Below are 19,320 nucleotides of genomic sequence, written 5' to 3' on the forward strand. Positions count from 1 at the left end.
GGATATAATTGTATGGGCTAAACCCCTAGGGTTTCAGGGTTGCACTAATTTAGGATGATCACATGAAATAATGGGATCAAGGTCTTTCTGAAATTGAAACTAGGGTTTCTAAGCTATGGTATAACTCCTAAAATGATAATTGGTAATAGAGTTGTGGTTACTAATTACTTTGAATCAAAATTAGTGATGGTTTGATAGTTTATTAATCTTCACAAGATTTAATAATTAGAGTACTCCTATTTTGGTTTAATTAAGAATCAGGATTTAATAATTTTTTATTAGGGTTTAAAATAATTAACTTGTTAACTAAAGATGTTTAAGTAAATAAGTTTTGATTTACCAAAATATTATTGACTTATAATACTTTCTGGAGTTATTACTATTTAAAGAAAATAGAAAATAGTAATTTGCAAATTAGGGTTTATGAATTACCACTAATAATTAAGTTAATGTAAATATGATAAATAAAATTAATCTTACCATTTTACTTAGTTACTGAATAGTTAAAATTTAAATTTGAAATTTCACTAATTATTGAATTCCAATTGTATTTTGAATAAATGAAATGGCATAATTAATAAGGTTAAAAATAAGTGAAATTTTATTTTGACACACATTTTTGTTTTATATTTTATTTGAATAGAGTTTATTTTTGTGAGCATTTTGATATATTATTCATAGTTTTCTGAGTTAATATGAATTTTCTATGATTTTACAAAGTTTCAACTATTTACTGGATTTTGAAATTAAGTAAAAATACTAAACATACCGATTCGAGCTGTACCCATAGTCACTGACTGGTGGACCTGTTGACTGGGTCAATTGCCACGCGGGCAACGACCAGTCAACAGAGCTTAGGTGGCAGTGCCACGTTGATCTCGCCGGAGAGGACGCCGGTGACGCTCCGGCGAGCGACGGAATGGCCACCAGGAACCCCCAGAGACTATCTAACCTAGCGCGTTCGAACCAGGACTCGATACTGAGCTCGCGAGCATCAACGCCACCACCCAAAGGTCACCGGGGCATCGCCGGTGAACTCGTCTGCGGCGGCGCGACTCGGCCAAAATGGAAAACGAGGCTAGGATGCATGCTAGGAAGCGAGAGCTGGCCCTATAGACGCGCAAACTCACCCTGAATCTGATGGCGTGGTCGACGGTGACGTTGGTTGACGGAAACGGCGAGGACTTCGCCATTCCCGGCGATCTGCTGCAAAGGGAATCGAGGAAATTAGCCGGCTTGAGGAAGATCCAGGTCGATTCCTTCCTCCCAGATGATCTACGGCGCCAGGCGCTTCTCCTCGACCACGCGCCTGAGGCTGGGGTGGCCTGTACCACCGTGTTCTTCCTCGACTCCGGCGAACTGGCGCGGATGGAAACGAGAGATAGAGAGGGACAGAGAGGGAATGGGGTGGTGAGTTGAACAAGAGGAGCACGGTGATCCTCTTGGTGGTATTTATAGTGCTAGAGGAGGTCAATTTAGGAAGTTCACCGCCGGCGACGGCCGAGATGTGGCGGTGACAATGGTACTGTAAACGAGCACGAATCGAGATGCTTTTGGATAGGCTCGGACGCGAGAGGAGTTGGGCGCGGTTCTGAGAGGTCTGACGACGTCCGGGGCGTCCATATCCAACACGGTGAGGTGGCCGGGGTGCTCCTGTGTGCTGTCGTCGTTGGAGAAGACGACGATGCTCCTTTTCTTCCTCGGCGAATCGGTAAGGTGGGTTGGGTCGCTTGCTTTGGTGGGCTGGGCTGGTGCTGGGCCTGGTCAACGTGGTGGTGATGGGCTGCACGGCCAGGTAAGCCAGGTGAGCTTTCCCTCTCTTTCTTATTTCAAATTTCTATTTTCTGTTTTTATTTCCTGGTTTCTATTTGGTATTTGAATTCACATTTGAATTCTGCTTTGTTTTGCAGGTTTTAAAATACTTGAGTATCAAGATAATTTGATAATCATGCCTACTGCATGGTTTTGTTATTTTAAACAAATAGTTTGGTTAGGATTTAATTGAGATCTTGTGTGGCTTAAGTAAAATAGAAATGGTTAGTTACTTATTTTAAATTCCCTTTTTTAATTTAAAACTAGATCTATTTAAGTGGTTTGAAAATTTATAACCTGTGCATAATGAACACATGATTGGGTTGAGCTAGTACTTAACAATATGGATTATATAATTTCCATTATGGCTAGAGTTTAAATTAGTAGTGAAAATGAGGATGGAATTGGGTTCATTATTTTATGTGAGGAATTTATTTTTAAGAGTTTAAGAAGATGGTTAAGAAAGTTCTATAATCACTAATCTGGTTTTAGTAAACTTTATCTTGAACTAATTAAGATGGATCCTATGTTTATAATTAGCAATGCATTTGCTAATGATGGTTTAATTTATAGAACACTACTTCATTTGGTCTACTAGGATGGAAAGGTAGGGTTTAATATTTTATGTGAAGTGATTCCTATGTGAAAGGTTTAGGGTTTTGGTGATGCTTCACTAATTGAAGTATTAAATAGGCATGAGGCATGGCAGGGTTATAATTATAATCCAAAGTAATCCATGGGTTGGAATTCACATGTAGTTTAGGGTTTAAATTGTGATCACCAATATGATACACAACTAGAATTAGGATATGGCATAAGCTTTGGTTATGTTTCACTAATGGAATATGGCTCTCATCTACAAGATTAAAGATTGGTTTAAACAACTAAGATTTAATACTACTCTAAAATTCTCTAGGATAGACATGTATGGTTAGCATCTATAATCTCTCTCACTTCTCAATATCTTGGAATATCCTAAGATCCTACTCAAGAGATGATGATATGATCCTCTAAATATATGGTTTGCCTAGGAATTCTACCTTGCAATCTTATGTAGCTTGTTCTTCAGGAAATCTGATAAACCTGCATCTTGTGGTATGCCTCCACCTCCTAGCTTCTTTATCTTGATCCTAGCTAATGCATGGAGTGGCTCTATGTGTGTGCTTCCTTGTATCATGCTACAAGGTGATGAAATGGATGAAGGGTGTGGCTCTATTTATAGGCTTGGGCAAGCTCTAGTATCATGACACATAGGTGGTGACTCTTGTGTTGGTTTGATGAGTAAGGTGCTTGGCTGTCATGCCCTCATCCATAGCAATCCTTTGAGAATGAGGTGGCAAAGCTTGGAAAGCAAGTCATGTAGATATTTTCATCCTATGTGGCAAGATCATTATCCTCTCATATGATTTATTTTTGGATAGCCAAGTGGCATTTGCTACTAAATATCTTGTGGATGGTTTTATTATTGTTGATGAGTCACTATATTATATTTGATTGGATTTATATTATAATATTGATGAAAAGGTGGAAGTTGAAGGTTATTCCTCAAATTTGGATAGTTGTGTTTGATTTCACCAAGGGATGATCATATGAGTTTCAAAATACTCATAGTCAGTTTGATTCAAATAGTTTGAACTATAAATCGTAATGCAAATGGATTTAGTTTTATGATATTCCATATACTTAATAAGTTATGATTTAAATAAGAATGTGTGGCTTTTATGCACTTTAGACCCTGTGGTTTACCTTATTTGGTAATATGTTTAGAAGTGAATTAATTTACACACAAAGGTAGTTGCTAACTTTTAAGTGTTTAATAAGTTAGGGTTTGATTCTTAAAGAATGTGTTGTTGTAAATATAATTCCATTTGATCTAATCCATAGATCAAATCATCTCTACCCAAAACAAGGTTTTAACAAAGATCACAGTGAAGTTTATAGCGCTTGACTTGATGATCTACTTCAATTCCAGCAAGTCAAGTGAAACTTCAGTTACTGTGGTAAGTTTTATTTGAAAGCGCGAAAATTCCCCGGATTTTCTATGCATGAATGCAATGCACACTTTGGTGTTCTCTCATTTTATTGCCTCTAAACCTGGGATATTACAAGAAGTTCCGCGCGGAGGTCGTTGACTCCTCTTCCGACGAGGAGTCCGATCAGTTGACGAGACATTGGCAACTACTGCAGCCTCCATGATCCGTGAGTTCACCTCAAACCCGGGGCCGGAGCACCGGGGCTCTATGAAGGGGCGCTCCAAAAACCTGCCGCGCAACAGAGTGGCAGGGCAGGCCCGCCTCTACAAGGACTACTTCCACCTCAACAATCTGGTGTTCCCGGAAAAAGTGTTCCGGCGCCGGTACAGGATGTCGAGGGACCTGTTCTTGGTCATTCTACGGGGCGTCAGAAACTATGACCCCTACTTCCAATGCAGGCCCGATGCAACAGGTGCGCTAGGCTTCACCTCCTACCAAAAATGCTCCGCGGGTATTCGCATGCTCTCATATGGAATGGCTGCGGATATATTCGATGAGTATCTTCGAATGGGTGAGAGCACCTGCCTTGAGGCCATGTACAGGTTTTTCCGAGCCATGATTGCCGTGTTCGGAGAGTATTACTGTAGAGAGCCAACTGTTGAGGATACAAGGCGGCTCCTGTCTATCAACGAGTCTAGAGGGTTCCCAGGAATGATTGGCAGCATAGATTGCATGCACTGGGAGTGGAAAAATTGTTCATTTGGAAGGCAGGGTCAGTACAGCGGGCATGAGGAGGGACGGACTGTCATTCTTGAAGCTGTCATATCTCAAGATTTGTGGATTTGGCATTCATTCTTTGGCATGGCCGGTTCCAACAATGACATCAATGTGTACCGATCACCAATTTTCAACCGGCTCATGCAAGGCAAATCTCCCCGGGTGAGCTATGAGATCAATGGAAATGCATATGACAAGCCATATTATCTTGCTGAAGATCATGCATGAGGTGATGACATGCTGCGTGATCATGCACAACATGATCGTTGAGAACGAGCTCCTGATGGCCACAATGAGAACCACTGGAAATTCCAAGGTGAGCTGATTGCGCCACTTCCTGAAGCTTTATCTTGGGCGGACTATCTACATATGAATGTAGAAGTCAATAACGGTGAACGTCTGCAAACAGCTGCAGACGGATCTGATTGAGCATCAGTGGACATTGGCTGGCCATGAAGATCATACCTAGAGGAATACTATCTTATTTTTATGTAGACTTTTCAAAATTTAAATGTAATAACTATGACTTTGTTGAATTCCTTATTTTGTTGTTTGGAAACTTCATAATTGATGCAAATGCGGAAATGCGTCGGGCCGCTGGAGCCACCCCTAGGTGCAAACGAACGCGCGAATAAAAACGGTCTGTCTCGCTTCCGCCGCGCGACGCAAACGGATGCTGGCGAACACCGAAATGTGTCGCGCCGGCTGGAGATGCCCTAGTCTTTCAGTTGAATAATCAAGCCAGCTGAATGGCGAGTCGTTTCCGAAAGCCCAAAAAAGGGAATGGTTGAGCTCACATGCTCATGGCTGCAAAAATGACTTAATCTTCTCAGGTTTACTTTCCTCGCCAAATGACATTTCAGTACTTAACACGGAAATTCGAAAACTAATCTCTCCAAATCAATGGGTAACTAAGGGTGTGTTCGGTTCCAGAATATGGAGGAATGGGATGGAATCGTTCCGCACCTAGAGCCTGTTCTCGTGTTCGGTTCGGTAAAGGAACGGAATGAACTGGTTCCCCGAAAGGGAATATTCCTCAAATATGCGGAACAGCCTCGTTCGGCCAAATCGGCGGAATCGCGAGGAACGGCTCGTAATGCGAAACTAATCCCTTGTCGCGCTCCCTCTCTCCTCTCTCTCTCCTGTGGTTCTTCTCCAACACCGAGCAGCGCGGCGGCCAGGACAGGGTCGAAGCAGCGCGGTGGCCGGCGGGGGCTAGCGGCGCGGCGGCCGGCGAGCAGACGCGGCGACGCGGCGACCATGCGAGCAGGCGCGGCGGCGGCCGACGAGCAGAGCAGCACGGCGGCGGCCGACGAGCAGCGCGGCGGCGGTCGGCGAGCGTAGCAGCACGGCGGCGGCCGGCGAGCAGGCGCGGCAGCGGCCGGCGAGCAGAGCAGGCACGGCGGCGGCTAGAATCCGGCGGCAGCTCGCAGTCTCTGTTTAGCTCGCGAGGTTGTCCTTCTGTTTAGCTGCTGTGATTTAGAGAAACAGTCAATTAGGGATAGAATCTAGCCAAATCTAGCCATTCCATCCCACCTTTTTCTTTCCAACCGAACAAAAAATGGAACCGTTCCGTTCCTCGATTTTGTCCGAACCGAACATGGGGTCGGAATCGTCCCATGACCTCGGAATGGAACCATTCCGTTCCGTCCCCTCCGGTTCCAGAACCGAACACACCCTAAGTAGTATGAGCGTTGATAGTGGTTTGCACGCATTGTTGGCTTGAAGAGGCCCAACCAACCGTACTGTCCAAGCATGAACAAGCGAGGCAGCGAGCAACATGGCCTCCACTTACTGCTGTCTGTTGCTCAACCAACCTCCAGAGAGAGCACTTAAAAAACCAGAAAACAATATGCGGAGAAACAGCAAAAAAAACATAGATTATCTTGCTTCTCCCATGGCAAGATCTACGAATTTAATGAACACCGTCTAGCACTTCATGTTCAGATGGGAAGAAGGGTCACGGTTCTGTGCTCTAGATCCACCTGAATGCTAGTACAAGAGAAACCAGAGTTTGTTTACTTATTTTTTGCTTCCAAGTTCCAACAATAGCTAACAATCATCTCCATTTCACAATATCAAAGTAGAACAAACAACAAACAAAGCATCATGGTGCTTCATGAACTTGCATGGAAGATCTAATCTTGAAAGAATAACAAATATCTCCTATTCATCATATTAAGGTAGTAGTACAACAAATCTCTCTTTTACTTTACAACAGCAACGAGAACAAAGATCTCAACAGGGCAGGCCAATACAAGAGCGGCGGCGGCAGAACTCGGACGGACGGACGGATCGGCAGCAGACAAACTGGCCACCGGAAATTCAATTCGGTTCCAAGTGCACATACTCCCCCTACCATCTATTTCAAAATGACAAAAGAATTTGACAAAAAAATGTACATGTGCATCTCCACAATATATGTGGGATCATCAAGTTTTATTTGGAACCAATATTTTGCGTGGTCTATGTAAAAGAGAGAAAATTTATTTTTTGAAGTCTTATATTTAGCATTGGATTTTGTCATTTTTACACACCTCACACGATAAGTCGATTTTTCGTGAAACAACTTTGTGAACATGTAGCATGTGAAGATGTATGTATTTTTCTTTCCAAATTTTTTAAATTTCAAAATATATGTAACATACATTTCAAAATAGAGAAATCATATGCTCTCGCTGCCAAAACACCACCACCACTCTGCTGGCCACCATTTATACAACAGTCCGGTAGACACGTGGCCGGACAAAAGAATCTCCACTTCATAGCTCCGCCCAAGGACACGGCATTTATTCCTCCCAAACAACCCATATCTAACTATATACGAGCACCGGTTGCTGTATAATCTTTCATCACTTGAATAATGAAGAAAACCGAGGGAATGGTTGTACTCACATGCTCATGACCCGCTACAAAAACCACTTGATAATTTCAAGTCTACCTTCCTCGCCAATTGACTGACACTTCACTATAACCATCTCAACATGGAAATTCGAAAACTAATCTCCCCAAATCAAGGGGTAAGTAAACTAAGTGGTATGAGCAGTGATAGTGGTTTGCACGCATTGTTGGCTTCAAGAGGCCCAGCCAACCGTACAGTCCAAGCATGAACAAGCGAGGCAGCGAGCAACATGGCCTCCACTAACTGCTGTCTGTTGCTCAACCAACCTCCGGATTAAAAAATCAGAAAACAATATGCGGAGAAGCAGCAAAAAAAAAAAACAGATAAATTATCTTGCTTGTCCGATGGCAAGATCTACGGATGTAATGAATGCAGAATAGCTCTTCATGTTTAGATGGGAAGAAGGGTCATGGTTGTGTGGTCTAGATCCACCTGAATGCTAGTACAAGAGAAACCCGATTTTGTTTGCTAATTATTTTAATTCCAGCACCGGCTCATAATCATCTCCATTTCACAACATCAAAGCAGAAGAAAGAAGAACTAAAGCATCTATCTTTTGGTTGATGAACTTGCATGGAAGACGTAATAATGTTGAAAGAATAACAAATATCCCTCTTGTTCATCATATTAAGGTAGTACAACAAATCTCTCTTTTACTTTACAACAACAGCAACGAGAACAAAGATCCCAACAGGGCAGGCCAATACAAGAGCGGCGGCAGCAGCAGCAACCAAAGCAACTAACAAATATACTGATATAGCAGTCGTACCGCCTGAACCGAAGAACACAAGACGAGGAGAACCAGCAGCTTATTATTCCTTTACTTAACTCTGACGGACGGATCGGCGGTCGCGCGCTTAGCCGCGGCAGCGCGTGATGCGTGAGCAGCCGCGGCGGTAGGGGTTGGCCTGTCCGCCGGGGCGGCAGTTGTAGTAGCTGGCGCCGCGGCGGCTGCAGGGCACCTGGTTCCGCCTGAGCGCGCCGTAGCTGATGTAGCCCCGGCCCTGCAGGAAGCGGCGGTGCGACTCGGCGGACGCGGAGCCCAGCTCCCCCTCGGCGTCGTCGTCGCCGTCGGTGTCGCCGCCGTCGGCGCCGCACTCGCCCACGGTGCCCCTGCACTCCCCGCGGGTGGAGAGGAGGCCGTGGAGCTGCATGTGGTGGTCCCCGCCGGCGATGGAGGTGGCGGAGAGCGCGGAGAAGGTGAGCGCGAGGAGGAGGAGCAGGGCGAGGGCCTTGGCGCCGGCCATGGCGCGGCGGCGGCGGCGGGCGGCGGGGTGGGAATGAATGCGCGTGGGGGAGCGTACAGCGAGGCGCTAGCTGTCCTGGTGTGACGAGAGGAGAGAGAGCTGTGGGGTGAACGGAGAGATAAGTGATGGTGGGAAGCAGAGGTGTTGAAGAGGCGAGCGAGGTGGGACTAAATAAAAAGCGGTCCTAGCCTCGATTCTCAAACTAGAGAGAGCAGCGCGGCCGCGTTAAGGAGGGAGGTGCAGAACAACTGTCCACAACTCATGAGGAAGGGAGGAGGCGTGTAGCAAAAGACTATGGCCATGTGCGGCCGCCGGCCATGGATGAGCGTAACAGCAGTGGCATAATCGTCCAGGTGTCTCGAACTAATCAATTAGTTTATATGCGAAGCTTGTTGGATGATTAGATTGAACTAAGTGTAATGGGACAAGGGTCGTGACGAGTGAGGAGGGTGTCCCGTGGGGTGGCTCGCACCAGCTTTTCAGCTGGGTTTACTGTCGAATTTCAAGACTATTAATTTTTCAGATTTTGTCAATCTCGTGTAGCCTAGAATACAAATCTATTTGCATTAAAAATTTACAGCATTGTAGCATGCATCGTTGGCTACCTCAAGGATTTTGTTTCAGATTATTTTGAAACTTTAAAATACGAATTTTAAGTCCTTAAAAATAAAAATAAAGACTTGCATATAGTTCGACCTCCAAAACACCACGCTCCAATACTTCTAGGTAAAATGTGTCTACATTTAGCAACATTTATTATAGAACGGATCGACCGCTACCTGTTCGGCAGGTGGAGTTCCAATTCATATATGCATACGCATTTAATTATGAAAATATGTTACAAAACATACTCCCTCCGTTTCTAGATATAAGGTGTATAGTTTCTGGCACAAAAATTAAGAAATGCACGTCAAGGAAAAAATACACAAGGTTTTGGCGGGATTGATCATGGGCAATTGACATGAGAAGGTAGAGGAGTTTCCAAAAGATAAGGAAACACAAAAAAATCTCTAAAAAAATATCCACACATGTTGCCCAACATAATATATCTTATATTTTGGAGACTTTTCTCAAAAAAAAAAACTATAAACCTTATGTCTAGAAACGGAGGGAGTGTTTTAAAATGTTAAAAGATTATGGGTGGGAAACTTGCAAGAACATTCGGACAATGAAAATAACGTGAACAAAAAATATTACAATAGCATGTGTAGAAAAGCCAAAGAAAAGTCTTGTGAATATTATTTTTGGAGTATTGAAAAGAAATTTAACTCGAATCATAAAAATTGCTTATTTTCCTCAAACTTTGGTGTTTATTCGAGATATTTTGTATATAGCTCTTGATATAATTCCTTATTTATTTTTATCATCTTATAGACCTTCACAATAATTTTGGTTGTGCAAACCAAAAGGAATAGTGGTTTTGGGGGCGCACAAGTATAAAATTGACTGCATTTCATTATGTAAAATATGTAAAAAAAACATATTTCAAAATGTGTAAGAAATTCACAGGAACACCAGACATTCTATGATCGCACGCAAAATATCGTGAATATTACTGCGGCCCGTGTAAAGAAACAAAAAAAAATCTCGATAATAGTATTTTTGGAGTAGCGAATTGTTTTTAACTCAGCCCACAATTTTGTTTCCTAAAATCCACTTTTTCCTATTCTTTTTATATGTAGTTCCTGATACAATTCCTTATTTATTTTTCCATTCTGTCGACCTTCTGAATAATTTTGGCGTGTAGGACGAAAGGGATGGTCGTTCTTGGGATGTACCAAGTCCCAAATTAAGTGGATTTAACTTTTCCGAGCATTTCTCCATTCCATTTTTACCAGAAATTGAAATCTCAGATGAATCTAAATATTATTTAACTATGTCCTCGAGCCTGACGTATGGATTTCTTTTCTCATAGTAGTACTCCTACTGACTTTCGTCTCCAGTGAGGAATAAATTTGTTTTGTCAAAATCTCTAAAAATGAGTAGCATTCGCCGTTGCCAAATAAACCCCTTTATAAGATAGGATAAGATGCTCAATAAGGCATGATGTTGGGTACGATGATAGTTTACTCATAGTAACACAAAGCGAGTCTTATCAAAAACTCTTTGCGCTTTGATGAAAACAGACATATGTATATATATTTTTGTGTTTTGAAAACTTGCTCAAACTTAAGTAAATGATTGGTTGGAACTTTGCTTGCGAGTTACCTTAGCTCGCCTTTTCTTATTTCATATCTTAGAGATATATTTTACTAGTTTGAAACTTCTCATAAAAAGGTTATTCCCCGTCTAACTTTACTTTATTTTGATTTGAATCCTTTGTTTATTCTGAATTTTAGTTAATGACAAAATTATAGAATTCTTTCTTGTATTTTCATAACTCATGAAATGTCGAGCAGGCACAAATTCCCCCAATTTGTGATCTACCATATGATTTGTAATGTAAATAGGTATATGTGAATTTCCATGGATTATAAATCATAGAATGTCCAAATGTACGCTAGCCGGTTTCTTAAAAAGTTCTTCCCATAAAATAATCCTCTGTTTACGATTTTAGGGTAAAACATGACAATTTCAGATACCACTTAGAGCACCTATTCTGGCCAAATTTTTGCCACGCCATCTCGATTCTAAAAAGTCTTCCTCGTATTCCATAGCACACCCGTTACTCTGATCGATTCAGACAATCGCAACAAAAAGGAAGAGGAAATAGCCGCAACAATTGGAGAGGAGTGTCGATCTTGTACCATGCGACCATGGTAAGGCCGACATGCATGTTTGCCGCTTGAGGTGAGGAGTGAGGCTCTGGAATACAGCGGCGGCGACTGAGGGGGAGCTCTCAAACCGCACGCCAGAGAAGGGGTAGGTGTCATGCGTGAGGGGGGCATGCCTGCATGTTGCTCTTTTTCTACCGTGGCATGTTCTTGTTCCTCTATCTCAGCCAGAGATTGGTGATGGGTGACCGGATCACGCCCGATCGACATGAGGAAGGGCGGTCCCTTGACCGGAGTGGACGAGGAAAAATGAGGGAATGGGGACAATAGGATGAGGAGATGGAGGGGAAATGGAGAAAAAAAAGTAGAAGAACTGAATTTCCTATGACATGTGGATCCTGCATATAAAAATAACATGTTTTTTCCTTTTTGCGGTATATGTCCTCCCTAATTCGTGCAATACCGTAAATTTGTATTAGGGTGTACCATAAACACATTTTAGTAGTACACAATATTTTATGGAATCTACTAGAGTTATGTCATTGCGTGTACCACAATAGGCCAAAACATTTTGCAACATTGTGAGGTTTCCTCGCCAACTTTCACATTTGAACATAAGCACTCACATGTATTATCTATATCTATATCTATATTAATCAAAGAATTACTACATTATTTATATATATTTTTAGCTATATCTATATTAATCCGAGACTTAGTACATTATCTATATCTATATCTGTATCTATATCTGTATCTATATCTATATCTGTATCTATATCTATATCTGTATCTATATCTATATCTATATCTATATCTATATCTATATCTATATCTATATCTATATCTATATCTATATATGTATCTATATCTATATCTGTATCTGTATATGTATCTATATCTATATCTGTGTCTGTATCTGTATCTGTATCTGTATCTATATCTATATCTATATTTAAATCAAGACGAGACCATAAAGCACTTAGGGTGTGTTCGGTTCTGGAACGGTGTGGGATGGAATGGAATGGTTCCGTTCCAGAGGAATGGAATGGTTCCATCCCCGCGTTCGGTTTGGATAAAAAGGAGGAACGGAATGGTACTGTTTTTTGTTCGGTTGGAGGAATTGGAGAGCAGAACGGAATGTGGTTAAACTAAACTTTTGTCTCAAAATCGTAATTAACAATGACAAATAGCCTTTTAAAATCTCAAAATCGTAATTAACAGCGCTTAATTGCCTTTTCATCTCAAAATCGTAATTAATATTATTTTTTTGTTCGGTTGGGGGGATTTGGAGAGTAGAACGGAATGAGATTAAAGTTTAATATTTTGTCTCAAAATCGTAATTAATAGTGGCAAATGGCTTTTTTAATCTCAAAATCGTAATTAACAACGGCTAATTATTTTTCGGTTGGACTACTGAAGTGCTTTGTAATTAATAGCGGCTAAGTAACAGCCGTTCCACCACATTCCACCAATTCGGTGGAATGGGTGCCTTCCGCATATGGGGAGAATATTCCCTTTCGAGGAACCACTTGGTTCCGTTCCATTCCACAACCGAACACAAGAATTGACTCTAGGTGTGGAACGGTTCCGTTCCATTCTACTTGGTTCTGGAACCGAACACACCCTTATTCTTCATGTGTAGATTTGCCTGATCCATATGGTTAGCCATTTAAATAGGTTCTACCTTATATCCACCATGAAACGTTGCAAATATATACAACAACTGACTTAATGGTGTGGATCCTAGGTTTAAGCCACTTATTAGGGTGGAAACCATTGTTGTTATTTGATCGCTTTGACTACGTAAAAATGACAAGGTTTTTAACAATAAAAAATACTTCTTTTTTGCATGTTATCTACCGATGCACAGCTACACTCCTTTTGTGGTTGCCTTTATAGCATGTGGAGCATCGTGGTCTTTTTATGGAAGTGTCTGCACAACTGGAGGACACAGCGAGATTTTTTTTTCAACATGGATTGCATCGTGATATGCGAATTGGCCCTCCTTCGCCTTAGGTTGTTTTTACTTTCACACTCCCTTTTTTGGTTGTAACTTGTGGATTGGCTCATCTTAATTGTGCAGAAACCGGATGTAATACTTAACTTTCAAGTAATTAAGCGTCTACTATCAAAAAAATGTATTAATCTATGACTACGTGCTAAGCGCTACATCACACTTGCAATTTCAGAAGCCTATCGGATTCATTATTTATATGACTGAGCATTCTTTTGCTATTCTTTCTTAAATTCGGTAATGTCCTTTCCCTATTTTTGTATGTTTTCCTATTGTTAAAGATGGTCATAGGCACATAGCAGTGGCATAATCTATGCATAATCGATCCACGTCTCTCCTGCTAATCATTCGGCTGCAAAAGCTGTAATGGGACACGAGTCATGGGAACATGGAGGATCGTGGGCTGGACGGTGGTGGCAGCCTTTTTTTCCGGTGGGTTTTCTGTGCGACTTGGCCACTGTCTGTTGGTTTGCTAAATTTGTAAAGTGCTTGTCCTTTTATATAAAGCGGCTATTTTCCACAGTAGCACAAATGTGCCGGAACTTTTTGGGACCGTGATGAATTTAGAGAAAAAATGACCTATTCTTTCAACTTTTGAGAAAACATTAACTCTTCCAGCTATGGTTGCTACGACTGGTGTAAGTTTCTTTTTGGGACCTAGCTCAGCGATATCACTTCTGTCTATTACAACAAACTCTTCTACGATGAGCAGTGATAGAGGGACGAGAACGGTGGCCCATCATCTGCTCGCTAGTGTCTATGGTTGTCTGTGTTATCACGATACAAACTTTCGAGTAATAAAGTACATTTTCTAAAATAAAAAATGTGCAAAGACATTTTTAATTATTTCTAAGGTTGTTAAGGATTACTAATAGATTAGCAGAATTTCCCGAAAAGAAAAACAGATACAACATGCTATTATCTTCGAATCCAAACAATTTGATAAGATATCTCCAGGGGGAATACAAATAGGGCAACTGGCGAAAGGTCAGCTGGTAGAATGTGCTATAATAGTATGCGTGCAACTTGTGCGTCCCTTCCTTCCGTAGCACGTTGCACGTATATCTAGCCAACCATTCCCGCTCCTTTGTCAGCACACCACTAACCCTTTCCAAGGGCAGCAAGCAACTCTTTGCAAAGCTATGTGGTTTTTGCCCTTGCCGTCTCTGCCATATCAACATTCAACAATTCAACATACGCATTTATATGTGTTCTCTTAAACTATACCATCTTCCACAACGTGCTAAGCTGTACATGACACGTACAATTTAGACTCATGAGATTCAGTTTTTATGTGGTTGACAAATCCCTTGGTTATTCTATCCTAATTTCTCTTACGTTCTTTTTTCACATTTTTCCTGTTTCTTTAATATTGATGAGGTCACCTCCCAAATCTCATTACTATGGAACTGATAGTACACCAATATTTAGGTACCATAAATTTTTCCACTTAGTGTGTCCATTTGAATGGCAGTTTAAATTGCACATGATGCCGAGCGGAGTAATGGCGCTCGGGGCGAGGAGTAACATGGAGGATCTGCTCGGTACTTCCGAAAGGATGCTAACATTAAGGAGCCTTTTGTTTGGTTTGGAGGTTCTCGAGGCGCAACTCGGCTGTTCCGGAGGGATCCTGAGATAAATGGTGTGTTGTTGAGTCTGGAGGTACAAGGTGATTGACTTGTGCTTAGTCCTAGCACTTCTGTAGGGATACCAGTTGAACTCCCATCGAGAAGTTCCAAGTGAAAGCAGATATAAGGAACTTGTTCTTCTTCCACCTCCATGTTTTTCGCTTAGATTAGGACAACTTAGATAGTGATTATATATGCACGAGTGAGATTTCCACACTTTCTAGTTACGAGTGCGCCACACACAATCTGCAGAAAGTCGATGTTTAACTAAGGTGGCTCTATGTTCTGGATCTTGGATCTCCATATCAACGACATTGTTGCGACATGCTGGTTAACATTGTCTTTGGCACAAAAAGTTGACCGAGATGAGTATTCATTTTCATGCAAGGATCGGAGGGAAGGAGCTTGTTCTTCCTTTGCTTCCATGAAAGAGAAATGTGCCAAAGACTTGCAACGATGAAAGGATCAAAGCAGAGAACCTAAATTAGGAGGAGTGCACTATAAATAGCCCTCCAAACCGATCAACAAACACGTAAAATAGAAAATGACAAAAGACGTACTCCAAACCTGCATATCCACAGACGGGACAACGAGGTGCCCTTACATCAACATCTATACTAACATAAGCAGAAAGCGTGAGGCTCCCATGTTTACGCATCCACAAACATATGACACTGGTGGTGTTACAAGTCACCAAAGAATGGTAAACCTACGGTCTTTTAGCTAGTGTGCTCTCTTACATAAGCCGATAGTTGTGAATTTCACAGGAAGATCAGGGCAACAAAGAGCGTAGACTGACGAGAGAGAAAACATAAAAAGAATTAATACAACAGATCAACAAATACAGAACATACTAACACATATTTGAAGTATTATAAAGATGTACTTGCCGATGTACTTGCTTTCTTTCTTTGTCCAAACTGCCAATATAGCTTAACCTGCAGGAAGTCCTGTACCGTGAGCACAAGAAGCCCAGCATTTCACTTTTATATAACAACATTGGCCACCAACGGAAAAAAGCACCTACTAATGTTAAAAGTCCAAGGATATTCACATAATTCAGTTCAACTTGCGGCTGCATGACAGCAATGGTTCAAGCAAACTGACCCAACTATGCAATTCGACTACACGCATGGTACAGTAACATTGTTCATACTAGTTCAGTGCTAGACTTGCATATAACCAAGAGGATACTACGAGGGCTAAGTTCAGATGCAGCACACAGAGCCTTTCATGTTGAACAGTCTACCAGCTTTAGCCCCCACCAACTTGACGCTTCCAGGAGTCCTCAACAATGAGCTCATCGACTCCCCAGTCCTCGTAACTATTTCAGAACAAAGTAAATAGCAATGAGGTTATATAGTAGTACATGGTAGGCAGCAAGAGAAGTGAGGATTGCTTTTCCTTCAAATCTCACCTTCCATCAGGTAAGTACCGCCTAATGGTGAAGGGGATCTTACGTGCTCTCAGTTCTTTCATGGCAATCTGAAGACAAAGACATGAGGATCATCAGCAGAGCAGACGATTTTACAACTACAGGTGACTTAACTGATGGTAACATTTACTACACTAAGCGAGAAAACCAGCTGTGTGTGTTTGTAATGAATTATTGACAAGTGAGGTCAAGTTTCATTTCAGTTACCCTTTGCTCCTACTAAACATATTTATCTCATTCCCAGTTTTAATGCTCTCACCTAAAACTATTCAGGTTACTTTTGTTCTGATAAACATAACACAAATTGTAAACTGTGTTCCACAGAAAGGTAGAACTATAGACGATTAGCAAGGACGTCCTTTTGGTTTAAGATTAGCTACACACATCCTTTGCTGTATTACCATGTAATACACATATCTAGGTATATCCGTATATGCTTTATATCCATATTTACAACGTAATACAACAAAGGATGTATGTAGTCTACGCCTATACAGTGTAGAAAAACATCAATGCATATATATTTAGCTGCACATAAGTACATTTCCTTGTCGATGGAACATTTAAGCTTCAAGAGAACAACAGATAAGGTGCATAATTAGATGTACAATATTAAAAGCAAGCATTCTGGTAACCCATCCATAACTTCATCAGTAACTGGTGCATTCCTGAACCAATCTTAAGAGTTTATAGACTATCAATTGTTCAGCTATCAAACATATGTATATTAACAGATTCATAAATACTTCCAACAATACTGGATAATCATTAGCTCAGAGTTGGATATGAAGTACATCCCTGGATTAAAAGATGACATGGCCATACACATCCAGAATGTCAATCTTATAATGGTAGGGTATATTCTTAAGTTTACAGCTGGACATAAAGTACGTTCATAAATAAGCATGGCTTTTTAATACCAGGGGCATGACGATCCATGGTATCAAGATCAATCTTTATTTACAAAGTAAAAAAAAAAATGACTGTAATATACTATCAGAGTTTGCTCAGCGTGACAAGTGTAACTGAAATAATGAAAGCAACCAATCAAGGTTATCGTTATCTGGAAGCCTAGATTAAAAGTATATGCAAGCAAAAGATCAGTGTAGCTTTACCTCAAGAGGATCAGTTTCTCCCTCAAGCTCAACCATAACTGGAGCATTCATGCTACAAATACCAAAGGGTCAATTACTTGGATGAATGAACTCGTTAACTGTAAGGTGTACTCAGCTAGAAGTATACCTTATCTGCAAAGCACGTGTACCGAGGATGCGTGCGCGCTCATACTTAGTCATATATTTTGTTGTATGGCGTGGACCCTGAGTCCTTTCCTGTTCCTTTTCTCCACCTTCACCCCCTACCACATCGTCAGGGCCATCCTCATTGTTCTCAAGATCTTCTTCAACCCCGTCCTATTCAAGAGTAGTACATCAGTTAAGCTACAAGCTCTTCCTCTGAAGAGTAACAGCAGTATAAAAAAATAACGATGGATCCACACCTCAATCTCAGGTTCTGGAGGCTCATCCTCATATCTGCATAACAAATGAAGAATCGTAACACAGTTAATTCAGCAAATAATCTGTAATCTTTTTAGTTTGTGCAGTTAGACAGATAGTGTCACATAATGACAGTGGAATCCTGAAAAGATAGACTTGACCAACTATTTAATTAATCTCGAACGACCAAATCACCAAGCAAAAAACAAGCTCAAATTCTTATCCCAATTACAAGCACAAGGCCTTACAGCTCCTGCTAACTTTGATGGAGCTTGTGCAATTAATCTTTCAACTAAAATACTTAACCGCCGCCTCAAAACAATTCAGAGGCACGCAAGTTTCGACACCAGATGAGGAACAAACACCGAGATCTTGTCCTCCAGACGCTAAGAAAATATCTTGCACAAACTGCTTCGAGTTGCCACTCAAGACAAAAATACGCCCTCATAGATTGACAAAGAAACATTCCTCTTACATGTGAGAGCCAGTGCAAATTCGACAGCAAGAGCGCGTGCTTTCGAAACCGAATTAACCGTAACTAGCACCCGTGTAACCAAATAATTACTTCCATGCTGAGCACCAAATCAATCGTCCAGGAACAACCCCCAGCAGCACATATGCTATCAACAAACAAGCAAATACTACCAGTCGGAAACCCTAGCGGTGATCACATGAAACAAGCATGAAAGAGAGAGGCGAGAGAGGGGACGAACCCCATCCCCATGTCATCTTCATGGTAATCATCGTCCGCCATGGCTCCCGCCGCTGAGTGCTCCTGTCGCTAGGGTTTTGCCGCCGCGGGGTGTGCCTTCCTCTTGGGCGGCGTACGAAGAGGTAATCGACAGTGGCTAATGGAGAGGTAGTGGGCGGCGGCGATGGGCGTTCGCGGCGGGGAGTTGGTCGACGGCGGCGCCTCCTTGCTCAGGTGAGGTAGTCGACGGCGGCGGGTCTCTGATTGGAATTCTGACCCTCCTAGGGCTTTTGAAGTTGGGGGAACCGACGGATTCTGACGGGCCGAAAACTGGGCTTCCAAGCGGCAATTTTCCGAAACCGAGCAGTTTTCTAGGACTGCAACTAATGCTGGTTTGGGCCTTCAAACAGGGGAGGTGCTACCCACCGAGCTGGTCGGTGCCGATCGGGATACCGCACACCCCGCGCGCCCCGCGTTACCAACTGGGCCGCAGCCCAACAACAGGTAAACCGTTTTTTTTTCGTTTCTTTTTTGTTTTCTGCTGTTTGTTTTCTTTTTTAAAAGATTTTTAAAAAATCTGAACATTTGTCAAATTTTAATATTTTTCAAATTAAGAAGAAATCACTTT

At 41.7% G+C, this 19,320-nt stretch overlaps 2 protein-coding genes across 2 annotated transcripts in view; both read right to left on the bottom strand.

The window, feature by feature from the left end:
* Positions 1-8,055: 8,055 nt before the first annotated feature.
* On the bottom strand, positions 8,056-8,790 carry LOC127299361 (rapid alkalinization factor-like). Its single transcript, XM_051329315.2, has one exon. The coding sequence runs from the start codon at positions 8,709-8,711 to the stop codon at positions 8,322-8,324; it is 390 nt and encodes a 129-aa protein (XP_051185275.1). The 5' UTR covers positions 8,712-8,790; the 3' UTR covers positions 8,056-8,321.
* Positions 8,791-16,102: 7,312 nt separating this feature from the next.
* LOC127299362 (DNA-directed RNA polymerases II, IV and V subunit 6A-like) overlaps positions 16,103-19,320 on the bottom strand; it is a 41,295-nt gene continuing 38,077 nt past the window's right edge. Inside the window, exons 2-6 of the mRNA XM_071819907.1 lie at positions 18,004-18,038; positions 17,748-17,917; positions 17,621-17,672; positions 16,488-16,555; positions 16,103-16,394 (exon numbers count right to left, since the gene is read on the bottom strand). Of these exons, the coding sequence (XP_071676008.1) occupies positions 16,325-16,394; positions 16,488-16,555; positions 17,621-17,672; positions 17,748-17,917; positions 18,004-18,038 (395 nt within the window). The 3' untranslated portion in view covers positions 16,103-16,324. The remainder of the gene's footprint in view (positions 16,395-16,487; positions 16,556-17,620; positions 17,673-17,747; positions 17,918-18,003; positions 18,039-19,320) is intronic.

The sequence above is a fragment of the Lolium perenne genome, chromosome 5 (assembly GCF_019359855.2).
Source record: "Lolium perenne isolate Kyuss_39 chromosome 5, Kyuss_2.0, whole genome shotgun sequence".
NCBI classification, from domain to species: domain Eukaryota; kingdom Viridiplantae; phylum Streptophyta; class Magnoliopsida; order Poales; family Poaceae; genus Lolium; species Lolium perenne.

What these genes read in the sequence shown, in the direction of transcription:
- LOC127299361 (XM_051329315.2), bottom strand. Translation starts at nt 8,711, where the DNA reads ATGGCCGGCGCCAAGGCCCTCGCCCTGCTCCTCCTCCTCGCGCTCACC.